The 21,611-nt window shown below is 43.7% G+C and overlaps 1 protein-coding gene across 2 annotated transcripts in view; it reads left to right on the forward strand.

The window, feature by feature from the left end:
• Positions 1-21,611, forward strand: part of LOC106611722 (rho guanine nucleotide exchange factor 6) — a 30,924-nt gene that overhangs the window by 6,441 nt on the left and 2,872 nt on the right. The window contains exons 3-21 of one of the 2 annotated variants that reach the window (XM_014212226.3): positions 3,700-3,784; positions 6,870-6,988; positions 7,266-7,470; positions 7,614-7,666; positions 7,817-7,911; positions 8,108-8,203; positions 11,296-11,418; positions 12,856-12,994; positions 13,259-13,318; positions 14,185-14,331; positions 15,430-15,516; positions 15,593-15,674; positions 16,463-16,578; positions 16,844-17,008; positions 17,989-18,009; positions 18,988-19,081; positions 19,934-20,020; positions 20,368-20,467; positions 21,536-21,590. In XM_014212226.3, coding sequence (XP_014067701.3) covers positions 3,700-3,784; positions 6,870-6,988; positions 7,266-7,470; positions 7,614-7,666; positions 7,817-7,911; positions 8,108-8,203; positions 11,296-11,418; positions 12,856-12,994; positions 13,259-13,318; positions 14,185-14,331; positions 15,430-15,516; positions 15,593-15,674; positions 16,463-16,578; positions 16,844-17,008; positions 17,989-18,009; positions 18,988-19,081; positions 19,934-20,020; positions 20,368-20,467; positions 21,536-21,590 — 1,929 coding nt within the window. The remainder of the gene's footprint in view (positions 1-3,699; positions 3,785-6,869; positions 6,989-7,265; positions 7,471-7,613; positions 7,667-7,816; positions 7,912-8,107; positions 8,204-11,295; positions 11,419-12,855; positions 12,995-13,258; positions 13,319-14,184; positions 14,332-15,429; positions 15,517-15,592; positions 15,675-16,462; positions 16,579-16,843; positions 17,009-17,988; positions 18,010-18,987; positions 19,082-19,933; positions 20,021-20,367; positions 20,468-21,535; positions 21,591-21,611) is intronic. The other variant, XM_014212227.3, reaches the window with a different exon arrangement.

Raw genomic sequence — 21,611 nt, forward strand, 5'->3', positions numbered from 1 at the left:
CACAGAACACACAGATGGGTTTGTTGATGGGTCTCACCTAAGACTGCTTGTCTTAAATAATGCCGCGTTCAAGTGCTATTCGGAACTAGTAAACTCAAACTTCTGACTGGTTGAACGTGGCACATGTTAAATACAAACCGTTAGCAAGACGGACATTTCTGAGTTTCCTAGTTCTGACTAGCACTTAAACACGGCATAAGGCTCCACTGTCTACTACTGATTGAGCAGTATGCATCCCATTGCTTGGTTAAACAGCAATAGGAAATCTAGCTGTACTCCCTACCTTTTCTACAAGTGAAAATTATCCCCCTTCAGCCATGTGACATTGATATTTACAGTGCATTCGGAAAGTATTCAGACCCCTTGACTTTTTCCACATTTTGATATGTTATAGCCTTTAAAATGGATTTTAAAAAAAGCATCAATCTACACACAATACCCCATAATGACCAAGCAAATACAGGTTTTTACATTTATCTAATTTATAACATTTAAAAAAAACGATACCTTATTTACAGTTGAAGTCGGAAGGTTACATACACCTTAGCCAAATACATTTAAACTCAGTTTCACAATTCCTGACATTTAATCCTAGTAAAAATGCCCTGTCTTAGGTCAGTTAGGATCACCATTTTATTTTAAGAATGTGAAATGTCAGAATAATTGAGAGAATTATTTATTTCAGCTTTTATTTCTTTCATCACATTCCCAGTGAGTCGAAGCTTTCATACACTCAATTAGTATTTGGTAGCATTACCTTTAAATTGTTTAACTTGGGTCAAATGTTTCGGGTAGCCTTCCACAAGCTTCCCACAATAAGTTGGGTGAATTTTGGCCCATTCCTCCTGACAGAGCTGGTGTAACTGAGTCAGGTTTGTAGGCCTCCTTGCTCGCACACGCTTTTTCAGTTCTGCCCACAAATTTTCTATAGGATTGAGGTCAGGGCTTTGTGATGGCCACTCCAATACCTTGACTTTGTTGTCCTTAAGCCATTTTGCCACAACTCTGGAAGTATGCTTGGGGTCATTGTCCGTTTGGAAGACCCATTTGCGACCAAGCTTTAACTTCCTGACTGATGTCTTGAGATGTTGCTTCAATATATCCACCTAATTTTCCTCCCTCATGACGCCATCTATTTTGTGAAGTGCACCAGTCCCTCCTGCAGCAAAGCACCCCCACAACATGACGCTGCTACCCCCGTGCTTCACGGTTGGGATGGTGTTCTTCGGCTTGCAAGCCTCCCCCTTTTTCCTCCAAACATAACAATGGTCATTATGGCCAAACAGTTCTATTTTTGTTTCATCAGACCAGAGGACATTTCTCCAAAAAGTACGATCTTTGTCCTCATGTGCAGTTGCAAACCATAGTCTGGCTTTTTTATGGCGGTTTTGGAGCAGTGGCTTCCTCCTTGCTGAGCGGCCTTTCTGGTTATGTCGATATAGGACTCGTTTTACTGTGGATATAGATACTTTTGTACCTAGGAGACAGAACGCGTCTCCTTCCTGAGCAGTATGACGGCTGTGTGGTCCCATGGTGTTTATACTTGCGTACTATTGTTTGTACAGATGAACGTTGTACCTTCTGGCATTTGGAAATTGCTCCCAAGGATGAACAAGACTTGTGGAGGTCTACAGTTTTTTTTCTGAGGTCTTAGCTGATTTCTTTTGATTTTTCCCATGATGTCAAGCAAAGAGGCACTGAGTTTGAAGCTAGGCCTTGAAATACATCCACAGGTACACCTCCAATTGACTCAAATGATGTCAATTAGCCTATCAGAAGCTTCTAAAGCCATGACATCATTTTTTGCAATTTTCCAAGCTGTTTAAAGGCACAGTCAACGTAGTGTATGTAAACTTCTGACCCACTGGAATTGTGATACAGTGAAATAATCTGTCTGTAAACAATTGTTGGAAAAATGACTTGTCATGCACAAAGTAGATGTCCTAACCGACTTGCCAAAACTATGGTTTGTTAACAAGAAATTTGTGGAGTGGTTGAAAACGAATTATAATGACTCCAACCTAAGTGTATGTAAACTTCTGACTTCAACTGTATTTCCAGCACTATGAGTGATGATGCACATAATAAGAGGGTGTTGGAAGTCCTTTCCCTCCCTATGCATTACAGTGACTGCCTCACTGGACCCTCAGTCATGCCTTTTCCTCCCCAACCCTTAAACAGTCGTTTCTGGTCTTGAATCACATTAGTTGGTTTGTAAAAAAAAAAAAAAAAGATATAAAAAAAAAAAAAGTAATTTAATCAGCCAGGCTCGCTACTGCAAGTCAAGTGGTTCGGGGGGAGAAATGCAGGCTGGTCTGTTGTTGGTTTGGGAGGTCCCTTCTGCTTTCTTGCAGCGATCGCACTTCTCCATAATTAGAGGCTTTGGGGCAGTTCAGGAGCTCACGACCGTAAGGATTTGGAAAGCCCCTGTACAATGTGTCTTCTTGACTTTTTCCGGACCATTGTAGTTCATACTCTGGCCAGTCACCCTCTCTCACTCAATTTTTCTTAACCACAGCCATGGGGCTGTCATGTGACTGGACAAAGACCACATTCACACAACTTTCACTTCTGTTCCGAACTGCAGAAATGGGAAGCAGCAGCGACGGCTTGAGTGACGGCTAACTTGACGAGTTATGCATCCTGAGCCTACAGTATTGTTATTTTTATAGACATATACAGTTGTAACGCCTGTGAGTCACATACTACCCTGGCCCTGCTCAAGGCTTTTTGACAGAAACAAACAAGTTTGATTCCTGTGTCATATGTTAGCTTCAGATTGTTAAACTTTTATGTCACTGTTTTAATGTTTGTATCCGTGCTTCATTTTTCTGTAGATGCTTGTTCATTTTTGACAACAACAACAGATTGATACATCTCAATATCAGACGCTGCCTCAGTCTGTCGTCTTGCCATGGTTACCAGATAGGCCAGACTTCAGCTTTGAAAAGACTATGCATGAGTCAGTCAGCCGCGTTGGCTCTGAAGGGCTAGATAGTGAACAGATGCCTCGTGTCCTACTACTATTATGTTTAAATTCAAATGTGAAACCATAGCCGCTAGAGGAAAGTGGATAACTGGCTGTCTGAGGCCCGGGAGACAGACAGACAGAGCGAGCGAGAGCTCGGCGTGCATCCAAGGACATTTGTTTTTTTTTTAACCTTTCTTTAACTAGGCAAGTCAGTTAAGAACAAATTCTTATTTACAATGACTGCCTACCCTGGTTAAACCCTAACCCGGACGACGCTGGGCCAATTGTGCGCCGCCCTATGGGACTCCCAATCACAGCGGGTTGTGATACAGCCTGGAATCGAACCAGGGTCTGTAGTGACGCCTTTTGCACTGAGATGCAGTGCCTTAGATGGCTGCACCACTCAGGAACGCCCGAAATGAGGAGAGAACCGTCTGTTTCATTATCAAAACCACTAGGCCACGAAAAATATGGGTCACATTCAACATGTCTGTTTTTCTCTCCGTCTTCTTGTGTGTAAGTCACATCTTATTGTGTGTTGTTGCTGGGCTGCAGTAAGGATTCTCTCTGTGTGATAATCAGCCAAGCAGGATCTCCTACATCTTTGTTGCTAATGATTTTATACCTACTTCTTTTCCCCTGCTGATTTTAGTCAGTCATATGAGCAGCCAGGTATTTTGTTTTTGAATTGAAAGTGTCTTTTTTGTGTGGGTCTCCTCTCCTGCCAGGGATTTGAACCAGAGTGCCTGTACACTGGGGAGAACTTTAACAAAGTGTTGACCACTCTGCTGGGAGTCAGCTTCGCCACCCAAGGTAAGTAGACTGATGGGCCTTATTCAGGAGGATGCAGTGCTACAAAACAGTCGGATAGAAATGCACTGGGTAAAACAGACATTCCTACTCCACACATTATTTCTATTTTTAAGGTGGTAAACGTTGTACCCCACTGAATAAGACCATAATGAGCTTAAGGTTTAGGCCCAAATAAAATGTACTCGCCTGCCTTCATTATCATGCAATATTGTAATCATTGATGTGTATGCTACGTTTGCGTGACTAACCTGTCTGCCCTCACACGCTGTAAGCTCTAGTAGAAAACGGAATCATTTTACAGCTACGCGTTAGTGTGTGAACTGTGTAGTGCTGAGACTCACAATGACCGCATTCAACGTTGTGGTTTAAAATACACTCTTGTGTAAAATGAATATGCATGTGTCATTTTTGGTCCCAGTAGGCCTGGTGAATCTTAAAAGGTGCCCTGTTCACATACAGCTGGCATGGCTGTGTGTCTGTTTCTAAGGGCCTCCTGCGGAGTACCGTATTTACTGTGATGACTACCATGGCTCTCATGTCCTACTGAACATGCCTCGCTCTTTTCTGTAACATTGCATTAGAAGACACCTGGCTCAGCTTGAATAAGACAGTTGTAGGAAGGGAATTTACATGGCAGACAGCTCATTGTCAATATGATGAAATGGTATTTCATGTCAAAGCAACAGTGCAGCTAGGCTGTAAGACATTCACGTGATAAACAGCAAGCTGGCACAGTCACTCCAATCGATACACTGTTTGACTTTCTGCTAGCGCAAAGCTTTTGCTGCTAATTCTAAAAGCCATCACTTGACTGTATCCAATAGTGTCGTTATGTGTTTGAAGTTGTCTTAGCGCCAATCCTCATCAGAGAGCATCGATGCTAAGGCCGAGCATGACGATTGGACCAGAATCTCTCGCTCCCTCAGCTTGAAATGGAATAGTCTTCAAAATCTAGCGCTGTTGATTTGGGCTGGGTTAGTCACACGCTCTTTAATGGGTTCGAGAAGAGGCATCTCTCTCTGTGTTTCTGCTTATCATGATCCTCTGACAGGCCTCAGTACTGTGTCCCTCTCCCTGTGTTCCTGTGTGGTTGTGTGCACGTTCTGACAGTGCAGCTGCGAGAAGTATCGGTGGCCAGGCCACGAGGATGGAGCTGCTGACTACAGTACAGGGCTTGTCTGGGCATCTCACTGCATGTGTAAAGGGATGTGGAATACTCACAGCTAAGAGAAACACAAGCATTCCTTCTATACCGCCGTTTGCACTCTTCTTTTTTCTTCTTTTTTCTCTCTCTGCAGTTGTAAAGGGATGGGGAATGAAGGTGATGTCCAGGTTGGCACTGACTCTTGGCGGTGCCCTAGAAATAGTTGGCTTAACCAGTATGGATATATGTATGGAGTGCCCTCCAATTGTTAAAGGAGAACTCTGAACCACCAAAGCACACCAGTTATTTATATCTGGACAGGGCTTTCCTGTAGCCTACATGACCAGATCTACCTTGGAAAATGTCTTTAAAAAAAAAATCTATTCTCAGGTCTAAAAGGTTGAATAAAAACATGATCCAGTCATTTCCAGACTGTAGCAATACCTCTGCCAATCTCTTTATCAATTCTCATTATAATGGTCTGTGTGACTAATAGGATATATAGCTAATCCTGCCTTCCAGATGGTTGGTTCTCTATCAAAACATGTATAAATAGCTTGGTGATGATCTGCTCCTATACTAAAAGGAGATAAAAAATGAAGGTTCTACTCCAGGACACTTTCCCTCGTTGGATAGTGGACGTAGATTCGGTACCAGCCGACAAGGATGCAAATGTTTCACGTAAAGCGGTGTGTTGGTTCATTTAGAAAGTATTCCCTGTCACCTCCGGACATCGATCCAAGTATTGATCTAATAGTGTGTTGGCTCAGTTGGAATGGATGGCTAATGGGTCCACATACACTGAACAAAAATATAAATGCAGCTTGCAACAATTTCAGATTTTACTTTGTTACAGTTCATATAAGGACATCAGTCAATTGAAATGAATTCATTAGGCCCTAATCTATAGATTTCACATGACTGGGCATAGGCCCACCCACTGGGGAGCCAGGCCCAGCCAATCAGAATGAGTTTTTCCCCACAAAAGGGCTTCATTATAGACAGAAATACTCCTCAGTGTTTGAGCGAAATAAGCTTTTGGTGCGTTTGGAACTTTTATGGGATTTTTTTTAAATTACAACTCATGAAACATGGGAGCAACACTTTACATGTTGCGTTTTTATATTTTTGTTTAGTGTAGTTGTTGACTTAGGTTTTGCAGCTGGCATTGGAATCGGTTGTGGCAGAGACATGCCCAGCTCTGTTGGTACTGCTGGGGCTAGAAGCTAGTGCATCACTGTGCCTGCAAGGGAGTCCTCTCACCAGATGACTCCTGTCAGAAAATACTGAGAAGAGTTTATTAGTCAGCTCTTTGAAGATGATTTTGTCTACCTGCCAGTGTTATTGTCCAACTCAAACTACCATCCACGCCTTCTGTTTAATTGAGCACATTTGAGGTATAATGAGTCATTACGTCATTGATGTTGGTCAATGATAATATACATCAAGGTTTCTCAGCTTGTCTGTGTTCGGTGGCTGGTCTGGGATCAGTGTGTGCTAGTTAAGGTGATGTGAGGTGATTATGTCAGCTAGGCACTGCAGACATCTGTGTGCCCACTGTCCCTTGGGGACTCCGCAGAGCGAACAGCTTGCACTGAAACACATTGTCATCAACAAGCTGCTAGCACTGCACAGCCCAATGCTTCAACAGTCTGAAATCCATTTAACCTGACGACTGAAGTGTGTGTGTGTGTGTGTGTGTGCGCGAAAGACAAGTATTTCTGTCATCTCATCTGTTATGAGTAGTGTAAATGTAGAAATGAAAGTGATTTTGTACTTGATTAAAATAATGATGTAAGTTGTTGTATTCAAGGACAGACTCAAACATTTATATAACCTCTGAGTCCTTTGCAGTCAAATTGCTACATGGTGGATCATAATTAACTATTTAAGGTGTGTGTGTTTGTTTGTGTGTGTGTGTGTGTGTGTTCTCCTCCACAGACTGTGGCACTGAGAGGTCATGTCCCCAGTCCGGCACACCTGCTCCTAGCCAGTCCACCACCTCACACACACACACCTCTTCCAGGTCCAAGTCCCTGCGCAGACAATCCAAACCAGCGGTAAGGTCACACACACACACTCAGTCACATTACTCGTTTGTATGTAATTCCGTGTTTGTAAAAGGATGACCCTGACAGTGAAACGGACCTAATTGGAACCTTTTTTGTAGCATGTGCTGTTAACCAGTAATTACAAATATATTCACACTCCTGTACGCCTGTCCTGAACGGCTTGTACACTCGGCTCACAAATTACATAAATGCATAATAAATCTAACTTTCCTGATTGGTTAGATTGTATACGAGTCAGTAACTGACAACTATTCTACGCAACCAGGAGATGTCGGAGAACGGCGGAGGCGGGCTGGTGCTGGTGAAGGCGCGCTTCCAGTTCAAGCAGAACAACGAGGATGAGCTGTCTTTCAACAAGGGAGACCTGATCAGTGTGTCGCGCCAGGAGGAGGGCGGCTGGTGGGAGGGCTCGCTCAACGGCAAGACGGGCTGGTTCCCCAGCAACTATGTCCGCGAGGTCAAGCCCTGTGGTGAGTAGGGCTGGGAAAGAGTCTATGGTACCATGCTGGACAAACACCAGACTAGATTATGATGCTTAGCAGAACACCACCACTCATTCTGTGTGCTGTTTGCTGCTCTGTAACTTCGCCCCCGACTACCTTACTTCCTGCAGATAAACCTGTGTCTCCTAAAGCATCTCAACTGACCAAGAACTACTACAGTGTGGTGAGTGGGCCCTGTCCCATTGGATCTCACTTTTCTACAGCTCCATATGCACTGGGCCACTATAGCTTTGCTTAGGGGAACAGTTTAATTAAGCTGTGTCAGCGTTTCTGTCTCGAATAGGATGTGGGTTATTTAAATGATCTTTCTCAGGTGGTGCAGGACATCCTGGAGCATGAGAGGGAGTTTGTCAAGGAGCTGCAGACAATGTTGAGCTGTTACCTACGACCTCTAAAGGCCAGCGACAAGTAAGCTCCGCGAACAAGGATGGGGGTCAATTCATTCAGATTCAAACTGTTTAGATACATCTTGAAATACCAGTTTCTAAAGAGCCTTGTGGCATTGTGAATCTCTCCGAATGACCCATGCAACATGCTGTTGTTTTTAATGGGTATATCTGTTCTACTCATTGTAATTCTATGTTCTCTGCTGTGTGGTGTCCAGGCTGAGCATTACAGCCAGTGGCAGTCTGAGTGGTAACCTGGAGGAGATCCTCACCTTCCAGCAGGGTCTGGTTCTTGCTCTGGACGAGTGCACCAAGTAAGTGTACAGTGCATTCGGAAAGTATTCAGACATTTTATTACGTTACAGCCTTATTCTAAAATGGATTAAATCGTTTTTTTCCCCTCATCAATCTACACCCAATACCCCATAATGACAAAGCAAAAACTGGTTTTTATACATTTTTGCAAATGTATAAAAACTGTTTTTTTTTTTAAAGGAAATATCACATTTACATAAGTATTCAGACTCTTTACTCAGTACTTTTTTGAAGTACCTTTGGCAGCGAATACAGCCTCGAGTCTTCTTGGATATGATGCTATAAGCTTAGCACACTTGTATTTGGGGAGTTTCTTCCATTGTTCTCTGCAGATCCTCTCAAGCTCTGTCAGGTTGGATGGGGCGTGTCGCTTCTCAGCTATTTTCAGGTCTCTCCAGAGATGTTCGATCGGGTTCAGCTCCGGGCTCTGGCTGGGCCACTCAAGGACATTCATAGACTTGTCCCGAAGCCACTCCTGCATTGTCTTGGCTGTGTGCTTAGGGTTGTTGTCCTATTGGAAGGTGAATTGTCGCCCCAGTCTGAGGTCCTGAGCGCTCTGGAGCAGGTTTTCATCAAGGGTCTCTCTGTACTTTGCTCTGTTCATCTTTCCCTCGATCCTGACTAGTGTCCCGGTCTCTGCCACTGAAAAACGTCCAAACGGCATAATGCTGCCACCACCATGCTTCACCGTAGGGATGGTGCCAGGTTTCCTCCAGACTTGGCGTTTGGCATTCAGGCCAAAGAGTTCCATCTTATTTTCATGAGACCAGAGAATCTTGTTTCTCATGGTCTGTGAGACTTTAGGTGCCTTTTGGCAAACTCTAAGCGGGCTGTCATGTGCCTTTTACTGAGGAGTGGCTTCCGTCTGGTCGCTCTACCATAAAGGACTGATTAGTGGAGTGCTGCAGAGATGGTTGTCCTTCTGGAAGTTTCTTCCATCTCCACAGAGAAACTCTGGTGCTCTGTCAGAGTGACCATCGAGTTATTGGTCACCTCCCTGAACAAGGCCCATCTCACCCAATTCCTCAGTTTGCCCGGGCGGCCAGCTCTACGAAGAGTCTTAGTGGTTCCAAATTTCTTCCATTTAAGAATGATGGTTGCCACTGTGTTCTTGGGGACCTTCAATGCTGCAGACATTTTTTTGGTACCCTTCCCCAGATCTGTGCCTCGACACAATCCTGTCTCGGAGCTCTACGGACAATTCCTTCAACTTCATGGCTTGGTTTTTGCTCTGACATGCACTGTCAACTGTTGGATCTTACATAGACAGGTGTGTGCCTTTCCAAATCATGTCCAATCAATTGAATTTACCACAGGTGGATTCTAATCAAGTTGTAGAAACATCTCAAGGATGATCAATGGAAACAGGATGCACCATAAAATGTATATAGTATGTAAAAGCTGGAAATACAGGCCTAAGCGTTGTTGTTCACAAGTTTGCTACAATTGGGTGAGGGGTGGTAGGGTTGGCGGATAATAAAGGAAATATGTGTGTGTGTGTACCGTTCAAAGGTTTGAGGTCACTTAGAAATTCTCTTCCTATTCTGGTTAGAGCCAGTTTGCGCTGTTCTGTGAAGGGAGTAGTACACAGTGTTGTACGAGATCTTCAGTTTCTTGGCAATTTCTCGCATGGAATAGCCTTCTTTTCTCAGAACAAGAATAGACTGATGAGTTTCAGGAGAAAGGTCTTTGTTTCTGGCCACTTTGAGCCTGTAATCGAACCCACAAACGCTGATGCTCCAGATACTCAGCTAGTCTAAAGAAGGCCAGTTTTATTGCTTCTTTAATTAGCACAACAGTTTTCAGCTGTGCTAACATAATTGCAAAAGTGTTTTCTAATGATCAATTAGCCTTTTAAAATGATAAACTTGGATTAGCTAACACAACGTGCCATTGGAACACAGGAGTGATGGTTGCTGATAATGGGCCTCTGTACGCCTATGTAGATATTCTGTTCAAAATCAGCCGTTTCCAGCTACAATAGTCATTTACAACATTAACAATATCTACACTGTATTTCTGATCAATTTGATGTTATTGTAATGGACAAAAAAATGTGCTTTTCTTTCAAAAGCAAGGATATTTTTAAGTGACCCCAAACTTTTGAACGTTAGTGTGATCCGTTTTTTTTTACATTTGCAAAAATTTTGAAAAACCTGTTTTCGCTTTGTCATTACGGAGTATTGTGTGTAGATTGCTGAGGATTTTTATCCATTTTAGAATGAGGCTGTAGGGTAACAAAATGTGGAAAAAGTCAAGGGGTCGAATATTTTCAGAAGGAACTGTGTGAGAGCGTAATGAGGAAACAGTGGGGGCACTGCTCGTTGAGGCAGCTGAATTGGTCCAATCACATTACCCTCACCCAATGTCTAATCTGTGTCACTACACTTTCTGCCCACTCAGCTGTTTCTATCAGATATTCTGGGGATAATTGTATTTGTTGTGATGTACTCGTAACTAACAAAATAATGGAAACACTTGAGTAAATGAGGAATACAAAGTATATTGAAAGCAAGTGCTTCCACACAGGTGTGGTCCCTGAGTTAATTATGCAATTAGCATCCCATCATGCTTAGGGTAATGTCTAAAAATGCTGGGCAGGCCATTATTTAGGCTACCATGGCTATGCCCCAATAGGATGACAATGCCTCCATCCACAGGGCACGAGTGGTCTGAATGGTTTGATGAGCATGAAAACGATGTAAACCATATGCCCTAGGCCGTCACCAGATCTCAACCCAATTGAACAGTTATGGGAGATTCTGGAGTCGCGCATGAGACAGCGTTTGATCATCAACAAAGAATGGTATCGCATCATTCCAATAGAGTTCCAGACACTTTGCCAATAATCTATGCCATGGCGTATTGAACCTGTTCTGGCGGTTCGTGGTGGCCCAACGCCTTATTAAGACACTTGTTGGTGTTTTCTTTATTTTGGCAGTTACCTGAAGCTCTAGATGGTATGGCCTCTGGTTACTATGCTCCCTCTAGTGGTCAATATGTAGAATGGAATCTGAAACTAAACATACAGGAACAACCCAACTGTTATCCAAGTAACTAACACACCCACTTCTCTCTGTGTGTGTTGCAGGGTTCCAGAGAGCCAGCAGCGATTGGCTGCCTGCTACCTCAACCTGATTGGTCAGATCAGGAGGCTGTACCAGTCATACTGTTCCAGTCACCCCTCGGCTGTCTGCGTACTCACTGACCACAGGTCAGTCCTTACTGGCATCTCAGTTCTGCATGACATGCATCTGCATTTGATGGACATGTTAATTTGCAGTGAAATGTCAATCAGTTTAGTAATGCAAGTAAAATGGAATGTCTTTGTGGATAACCATAGGCTATAGAAGAGTAGTTGCAGTTTCTATTTGACCCACTAAGTGTCATACTTTCTCTGCAAATGTTGAGGTGCAACAGAGCGGTGTCTCAAATAAAGTTGTATTAGTTACATACGCCGAATACAACAGGTGTAGACCTTACAGTGAAATGCTTACTTACGAGCCCCTAACCAACAGTGCAGTTTCAAAAAACATGGATAGAGATAAAAGTAACAAGTAATTAAAGAGCAGCAGTAAAAAAAATCAAATAACAATAGATACAGGGGTGTTCCGGTACAGAGTCAATGTGCGGGGGCACCGGTTAGTTGAGGTAGTATGTACATGTAGGTAGAGTTAATTAAAGTGACTATGCATAGATGACATCAGAGAGTGGCAGTGGTGTGGGGAGGGGGGGTGCAATGTGAATAGTCTGGGTAGCCATTTGACTCGATGTTCAAGAGTCTTATGGCTTGGGGGTAGAAGCTGTTTAGAAGCCTCTTGGACCTAGACTTGGTGCTCCAGTACCGCTTGCTGTGCAGTAGCAGAGAGAACAGTATGACTAGGGTGGCTGGAGTCTTTGACGATTTTTAGGGCCTTCCTCTGACATCGCCTGGTATAGAGGTCCTGGATGGCAGGAAGATTGGCCCCAGTGATGTCCTGGGCCGTTCGCACTACCCTCTGTAGTGGCTTGCAGTCGGAGGCTGAGCAGGTCTCATACCAAGCAGTGATGCAACCAGTCAGGATGCTCTCGATGGTGTCTTTCTCGTCCGTTGTGAGTGACCTTTTTTAGTTTGTAGCCTCCTCATTCATATCCCCTCACTACAATCAGCCGGGCCCTGAGGCTCTGTGAACAGTTAATCACAGCGCTGTCCATCACACGCAATGTAGTTGTAACGAGCAAACAGAGCAATGAATCAAGCGGTTGTGTAATTATTATGTTAGTAATGCAATTAATCATGTACACTATTCTGGAACTGGTGTCCCCCCCTCGGTCTCTTGCTGCGCAATTGTTAATGTGAAAACATGCACTGCAGAGACAAGAGAACACTGTCATGCCCCCCACACACACACACACACACACACACACTCACACAGGAAGCTGCACACAGGATATCTATAGTTGTGGTTATGTTCCAGGCAGGTGAGGCACTTTTTGATTTCACACTGAACTAATTAGCATCTTTCATACTGTGGGATCCTTTTCAGCTTTTTTCTTTCACTACCAAACACATTCAACAAATCTAGATTTTTTTCCATGGTAGAATATTTTCTGTCTCTTTACATGGTCACCCAGCAGTAAAACTGTGTGTGTGTGTCTCTGTCTGTTGTAGTGAGGAGCTGGGTACGTTCATGGAGAGCCAGGGGGCTAGTACGCCAGGCATCCTGACCCTGACCACCAGCCTGAGTAAACCCTTCATGAGGCTGGACAAGTATCCCATCCTGCTGCAGGAGCTAGAGAGACATATGGAGGTACATTAGGCCTCATCTGGAGCCAACATGGAGGGCAGTTGCTTAACTCTCTATAGGCCCATCTATGGATCCATATGCAACTGAAATTTAACTCGCCTCTGCTGTTCCAGATAGCACTTCCCTACAATGCCCAAATACCATTGATATACCATGTATTGCTATCCCTCCCAAACGTCTTAATGTAGATTTGATTTATGTTTTTAATTGGGTATTGTGTAAGATCTAAATGATTTAAATGTTTATAATTTGTTGACTATCTTGCAGGAGGCCCACCCGGACTATAGTGACATATTGAAGGTTACGGTGGCTTTTAAAAGCTTGGTGGTAGGTACAGAACCCCTGTGGTTCCTCATGCAATGTTTAGGTAGACATGGTCCATAGAGGTTAGCCGTGTGCACTGAGTACTGTATCAACTCACTAGTCTACAGTAGCATCATCTAGTCTATATTACCTAACACACTACCAAGAATCATCACTGTCTGTCTTGATGAAAGCACACTTAGCGATTTGAAACTACTGAAGGCTGTCCTTCTCAGAAGATTGGAGATGTTGCTTGTATATAGTTCTTATGTTTCCAAACTGAGATGGAGCATCACATAAAAGACAGTCTTCCGTGAGAGAAATTCTCAAGATGATACACCCATCTCGGTTGTTTTAATGAAGAAGAAAAAAAACGATCTTGCTTCCTGTGTAATATGTCCTCAGTGAAAGACTTTTTCCTATGGTGGGTTGTGGACTGAAATAGCAGTATGAAATACTGTTTTCTATTGGAGCAGTAGTTTGAGAGGCCGTTTCCACAGTGTGGCTGAGAGTTTGCGGGGAAGCGTTGACTCACACACACTGTAGTAGTCTCTTGAGGTGTGAAGTGTGTATTTGAGCATATTTTGGGTCCACCAGCCCTATTTACGTGAACCTGGTTGGTGTTGATTTGTCATTTTATCTTTGAGAGATGGGGAATCCCCCTTCAGGTCCCGGTAAACTGTTCTCTGTAACTCACCTTTGCACGATGCACAGTTCTTTTATACCTGTTGCAGCATTGCCATATCATGGACATTTTTACATTATAGTGTGGAAATGCTTACTAAACCAGGCTTAAAACAGCTTTTATCTTATGGTTAATCTATCCACCACACATTAAGTGTTTCAATTTCTCATATGAACTATACAGTAATGGACACCTCTACTTTCAGACCCAGTGTCAGGACCTGCGGAAACGTAAGAACCTGGAACTACAGATCCTGTCAGAGCCAGTGAGAGGCTGGGAGGGAGACGGCATGAAGTCTCTGGGTCACGTGGCCTACATGTCCCTGGTCCACATGCAGAACGGGACCAATGAGGTGAGGGCAACAGATACAGGTGTCCCCCAATATTAAGTGTTAGGCTCTGGGGAAGGTAAGCCTATCCTAGATCTGTGTGTAAGGGCAACTACCCAGAGAGAGTGCTACAGACCACCCCCGAGAAGGTCAAAGTTCAATATAACAATGTTTTGAGCAGTATGAACGGTGGTTAGGCGAATAACGAGAAAAGTGAGGTAGACCAGTTACATTCTCTGCTTGACGACCAGGAAATACAATTGTTGCCTGTTTGTTCACTATTTCCCCAGAATTGTATTATTTCAGCACCTGTGAATAGCATTTCCAAATGACTGAACGTGCCATTGCCACATTATTTGGCACAGATAAGATTGTTTCCGTCGAACACATTCTGGAGATCAAATTGTATTAGTCACATGCGCCGAATACAACCGGTTAGTTGAGGTAGTATGTACATGTAGGTAGAGTTAATTCAAGTGACAGTGCATAGATGACAACAGAGAGTGGCAGTGATGTGGAGGGAGGGGGGGGTATAGAGGTCCTGGATGGCAGGAAGATTGGCCCCAGTGATGTACTGGGCCGTTCGCACTACCCTCTGTAGTCCTATAGATGAGTCCTATATGCTGATTGCCACCCCCTCTCATACATTGTCTATGTTAATCAAATATCTAAATTCATTATGAATCAGAAACCCCAGACTGGCCATATATAGAGTGGAAAGCCAGTCCCCCTCCCCCGTAGTGTGGTTTCTGTGTAGGGGTCGACTATGAGGATCTGAAAGCTGAGAGGAACAAGTATCTGGCTGTGTTTTGGTCTGATTGAAGCACCACCTGACGTCAATCTAACATCTTTCAAACCTATTCCCTGTTTTCTTTACCTTTTAACTTAGCTGAAATATTGTGATTTTGGGATTCACATTCGATGTCAAATCAAAAGTATTCGTCACGTACACAGCAGGGATAAAAGGTGCACCGAAATGCTTATGGGCTAGCTCCCTCAACAATGCAGTACATGTGACAGTGATGTTCATGTCCCGTTGCCCGAGTTCCCAGACACTCACCTGTATCCGTGGGTGTCGTTGTGTGATTTGATTCTGTGACGCTGCATGCGTGTTCCCCATAGGAGAAGGAGGAGCGCTACCTCATGATGTTTCCTGGTGTGCTGGTCCTGCTGTCTGCTAGTCCACGCATGAGCGGCTTCATATACCAGGTAACCTAATGCGTCCCAAGTATTGCACTCAATCTGGGGAAGTGTGTCAACCCCCCCTCTCTGTCCCCCCCCCCAGGGAAGGCTGCCGCTGACAGGCTCCACGGTCTCCAGGCAGACGGAGGACACGGAGAACGGCATCTACACCTTTGAGATCACAGGTACCTTAGGTTAGCGAGGGAGCCTCGAGTCATTTAGCAGACGCTCTTATCCAGAGCGACTTTCAGTAGAGGGTGCATACATTCTCATACGTTTTGGTGTGGTCTGCAGTTCCATCAAATAGATTAGTTCTAGTGATTTTGCGATCAGTGCCAAGGATTGGGTTTCCTGTGAAAGGCCTATATCTTAACACACTGGTCCTGTTGAATAGATCAGAGGTCACTGGTCCATTACACTCTTCACGTCAGTGGGTTGATGGTCAGTAATGCAGTTGCGCCTCATTTTTAGCGAATCAATGGAGTATTTCTTACTTGACACCCCTCATTCCAATCCCTTCAGTACAAACTGTGTAAAAACCTTGATTCGTCTCGGTTTTAATGATGCAGTAACTCATGACATTCGCTGAGGGAAAGGGAAACGACGCTACATCAATGAGTTACGTGAGATGCGTCATAGCGTTTATGCAATGCTATCATTAACATGCCAGGGCTGCAGGAAGAACCACTCCTCCTGGTTGTCTTATTTACTTGCCGCAGGACACAGGCATTGGCTAACAGTTTTTTTTTTTTTTAACCATGACACCATAATCCAGTTTTTCATCCAGTCGCGACTCGCCAGCTGTCATGGTGGACGTTTATAATTCATGCCAGGTGCCTATATGTGGGCTTTACGAAACGTCTTGCTAACAGTTTTACCCAGCCCTAACTCTCGGTAACCTAGCCTGAAACTTCCCTGCAAAGTGCAACCCACTGAAGGTGTGTGTGTGTGTGTGTGTGTGTGTGTGTTGCAGGAAGCACAATGGATCGCGTCACAGTGTTCTGCAGTAACGCCAAGGAGCTGCAGGAGTGGCTGGACCATCTCCATGCCTACAGCGAAGGAGCCAGCCCCGTGGGCACCATTATCAAGGTAAAGACACGGCACACTGTTAATGATTTCTTTTTGAAAAGATGCAGAAAGTGCTGTTGCGTAGAGAATGTTCACTAAACCAAATGGCTGTGCTGTATTTCCCTCTAGACTTAGTATCATAGTATGAAAACATCTACACCACTTCGCATGTATCCAGAACTCGCATTGCGCTGAACCATTTGAACATCCACTGTACTTCACACATGGCTGGCACTTGCATTAAACTTGCGTTGAACCTCACACATCCCATCTCTCTGACTGAAAGCCGGTCAGTATGGTGGGCACCCCCACTCACCTGCCCAGCTTCAGCACCCCCAGCCAGGCCAACCGGGGACCCCTGGAGCCCCCCAAGACCACCAAGCCCTGGTCCCTGAGCTGCTTGCGCCCCGCCCCACCCCTCAAGCCCTCCGCTGCACTGGGCTACAAGGAGGTAGGCCAACCCAGACCTACAGAATATCCATCTATCTCTTTGTTCTTCAGTCTTGATACCCGAGAGCTGCAGTGTGTGCAGGGTTTTGTTCCAGCCCAGCACTAACCCTCTAGAGTCTGGAGCTATTCAGGTTCTTGATGAATAGCTGATTACTTGAATCAGGATATAGTGCTGGGTTAGGACAAAAGCCTGCACACACTAAGTTTATTCGGAGCCTGGGGTAAAGAGCACTGCTTTGTCTTACGGTAACATGAGTTTAACGGGTCCATGGAAAACCCCTGTCAGATATAGCTGTTTGTGTGGGCAGAGCTCTTACCAGATGAGTAGGCGAACGAGGGTCCCGGAATCTATATAAAAACTGTGTATAGACAAGGTGGGGGGGTTGTGTTGGTGATAAGTAACTACATTAATTCCGGTACAGACTTGTCTTTTGAATGGCGTTTGTCTGGCTGTCAGGTTGACCTGGTGGTGGGCTGCACCAGCTGCTACTCCACAGGGTCGGGAAGTGGTCAGTGTGCGGTGAGGTCGAGCTAGGTCACTGACCGTTTATTTTGCCAGAATAGTCCTCTTAAAAATGGTTATCATTTTGCATATTCCTGAGAACCATGAAAACGTTGACAAAAAGACGTTACGTACAATGACGTAGTTTGAAAATAGGTCATTTGTGGTGAGATTTCACGATATTCTAAAGCTGGAGTGGCAGCATTACCCACTATGCCCCCAGGGTTAAAGCAGCTATTAGCTGGGGTCTCCTCTACCTCTCTGGAGAATGCATCTCCCCTTTCCCTCTCTTTTTCTCTGTGGAATCATCACTCTGTTTTCTTCATACTGCAGGATGAGGGGGGGTACTGACATTTTCACCGTTCACCCTCTTCTAATTTCTCCCACTTTTTTTTTTTTCTTCTCATGCATCTCTATCTATATCTCTCTCTCTCTCGCTCTCTCTCTCTCGCTCTCTATCTCCATACTGGCTGCTGTAGAGGATGTCTTCTATCTTGAAGGTGAGGCTAGATCTATTGCTCTCCTTCTGTGTGGATGTGTGCGTCCATGTGCTGAAGTGGCATGTCATTGCTCTGTTTGCCTCTTCCTCTGCTGTAAGATGTTGGTTTCCTGTGTTCTCTGCTGCCTTGTTTGTCTTTTATCCCCGTACTCACCAAGAGCCTCTGGCAGACGTTTTGTTTTCTAGGTAACACAAAGCTATTTCTAGTTAACGGATACAAGTAGAATTTGATGTAGAAACACTCATCCCCCAGCTTTTATAAAGAATCGTTGTCAGTCCCGCTTTTTAATAGGTCTGTTAGGGACACATTGTGCATAAATTAATGTGTGTGTGTGCTTTATTTTCCAACGAAGCTGCTTCTTGTTGCACCTTGACTAGCATATGATCAAATAAGAAAGAATAAATGGCAATTTACAGGTTTTAAAATGGGATGGGGTTACATAAGAGGGTTTTAAAATTGTTCATTATTTGAATCATGATCTCGTTAATGGTAAAGGTGATTCATTATAGCAGATGTGATGACATAGGCCACACAGTTAGCACCAAGTGTGTGACATGGTTGTGCTAAAAACAAAACGTGTTAGTTAATGACTCGGAGGGGACAATTTTCGTTTCTAAAAGTAAACTGTTTAAAATAATACCAGGGTCGTGTTCATTAGGCACCAAATTGAAGAAACCTGACTGAAACGGGGAGTGGCTACTTAAATTGTCCAATAAGAAATTATAATTTTATTTTCCTGTTGCGTGCCCTAATGAACATGACCCAGGTTTCTTTGGTTACTGCTGTCCCATGCTTGTGGAACTTCTAAGACTTTGTCACCGTGTATGTTTTCGTCTATGGAGGCAATGTGTGTGTGTGTGTTACTGTAGGCTTGCATTTACCGTGATGTTTTTCCCCCTGGCTTGAAGGTGTGTGTCACTGTGTTGGCTATGACTCTGTGTACCGTACCCTCCTAACAGTTCTCTGTCACTCCTACAGGACTCCAGTAAGAGCTCTGGGCCCATTAAGAATTTCTTCCCAAAACGCAGAGCAGAAAGAAAACATTCCGACGATGAGTTGCTCTTACGGAAAAGTAGGTTTGATCATTCCACTCTAGGAAATGAAACCATAAATGTGTTGCCACCAAGGAAAGCACAGATTCACACTCTGCGTGGCAAAATACAGTCGCTGCCTAACCAATGAACTCATTTCTCTCACTGTGAATTGACACTCCAGTGTAATTCACTGCACGTAACTCAAAATGCATGTCTCACGTGGTTTATGGTACCTCACACATTGTGTCATCGCTAGGTGAGACAACCAGCTCCTAGTAGCTGTCCAGTAAAATCTCACTTTTTAAAGTTCATAGTTCGTTAACTCATACCCAAGTAATGTTGTTGACTCATCCTATACTCATATTTGTGGCCAAAGTGTAAATAAAATAAAAACACTTAAAAACAAATAAATACAAGTCAAACAGACTGTTTTAAAAATGCTTGCTGTTTCCTCATTTAACTTGATGTCAAGTTGGCTGAGCTGGCCAATCAGCTTTTTACTTGCCATTTAATATTTTTTATGACGGTATACGCCCACATCATTCTGTTGTAGCCCGTACCATTCAAACACAGAAAAGCTGCTTTTGAACATACTTAGTTTCCCTTCCAATAAATGTTCATTATTTCACTCATATTGTAATTAATTCTAGGTCATATTTAATAGAAATCTGGAAAAACTAGACAGTTAATTTGAAGTAACTGGAACAATGAGAGGGAAATGGACCATCTGAAGCAGACACACAGACAGTTACCATAGAGATGAAGCAGCTAAATCAGTTGTTCCTGTCTTTCAGGTCTGTGTGTCAGTTGAATGTTGGAATTTAAAGTCAGTCTTTGTGGTTCAGAAGGCTCCTGACTCCCAGTTTCCCCTGTGTGCCTTTGATTGACAGGTACAGCTGCTCTGGAGGAGGATGCCCAGATTCTGAAGGTGATCGAGGCCTACTGCACAGGGGCCAGCCAGCATCAGGCCAGCACAGGTGAGCCGAAGAGAGTGTCTGTCTGTGTGCATGCGCACTTGTATGCATCTGTGTGTGAGTGATTATTTTCAACCTGTCATAGATGTAAGTGTGTGTGTTATACAGACAAATCATTTATTTCAACAGGTCCAAGGTGTGTGTGTGTGTGTGTGTGTGTGTGTGTGTGTGTGTGTGTGTGTGTGTGTGTGTGTGTGTGTGTGTGTGTGTGTGTGTGTGTGTGTGTGTGTGTGTGTGTGTGTGTGTGTGTGTGTGTGTGTGTGTGTGTGTGTGTGTCACACCTTTAATGGCCCATAGATAGGCATGGCAATGACTCAGACTTACATGTGTGTTATTGTGTCTTTCTGCAGCGGTGAGGAAAGTGTGTGTCCCTCAGGTCCTGCTGCCGGAGGAAGACAAGATCATGGTGGAGGAGATGAAGAACAACGGTCAGACAAGCATAGAGGAAAAGTAAGATGGCCATCACTCAGGAGAATAGACCTTTATCAAACCATTACAACACTGTGTGTTAGGTGCGGGGCGGTATACCGTCAGAATGGAGAAAGCGTCATTTGAAATCACTTATTTGTTGCCCCCTAAGATTATGAACTACTCAAAGTATATTTTATAACTTTTTTATTATTAAAAACATAAAATACCGTCAAAAATGTGAAAAATATGATATTTTGGCCAGATTGCCCAAAATTCAAAAGGCACTCGCACATCTGAGCTGTCTTTGTTGCAGGTGCATGGTAACAGTTGAATAAAATAAGAAACCCGCACACCGCTCGTGATGGCGTCGCCGCTCTTTAATAAGCTTTATGTATCGGACACACTGCCTTTATGCACCATTATGTAGACATAGCTCCACCCACATCCGTTCCACGCATCGAATGGGGTTGGAGTCAAGAGAACAAATAAGTGTTACCAAATGTAACAATGTGCATTTCATAAATATTTGAAATCAAGTGTGTACGTTAAACGTATTAAACACAATGAGGACATCGACCTACCAAGCAAGTTTTCATAAATCATCGGGTACAGCGCCAGAAAAACGTCAGAGTAATCTGAAATGGGGTCATAATTCATGTTCACATTTTACAACATAACATACATAGGCATTTCATCATTAAGACCTCTAGGAAATAATATCTGGAGGGTGAAAATCCCAAAACATTCTCTTTTACTCAGAGTATTATGTATATCACTTGGCCATATCGCCCAGCCCTACTGTGTATGCACATGGATCTGCAGTTAGTCTTGTTTAGGTAGTCGTTTCAACACATCTAATACGACATGCTTTTTCAAACCTGTGGTATTTATTGATCCAGTTAAAATTAAGAAATGTATTTCTTTACATAACGTTAAGGTATTAGCAAGTGGTGGTTTTGCCTTGAACATTGAGAAGCAAGAAATTGCCTCGTCAATATTTGTGAAATTATGTTGGACTGCCTGGAACACTCAAATTCCAAAGCCTTTGTCAAAGAACATAATGTGACATTAAAATATGCTGATAACCTTTTGTTTCTGGACTGGCAGGAGTCTGGTTGATGCAGTATATGCTTTAAAGGATGAGGTCCATGAATTAAAGAAGGTAAAACAAGAATTGTTCATC

Source organism: Salmo salar, chromosome 09 (assembly GCF_965601325.2).
Source record: "Salmo salar chromosome 09, fSalSal1, whole genome shotgun sequence".
NCBI lineage: Eukaryota > Metazoa > Chordata > Actinopteri > Salmoniformes > Salmonidae > Salmo > Salmo salar.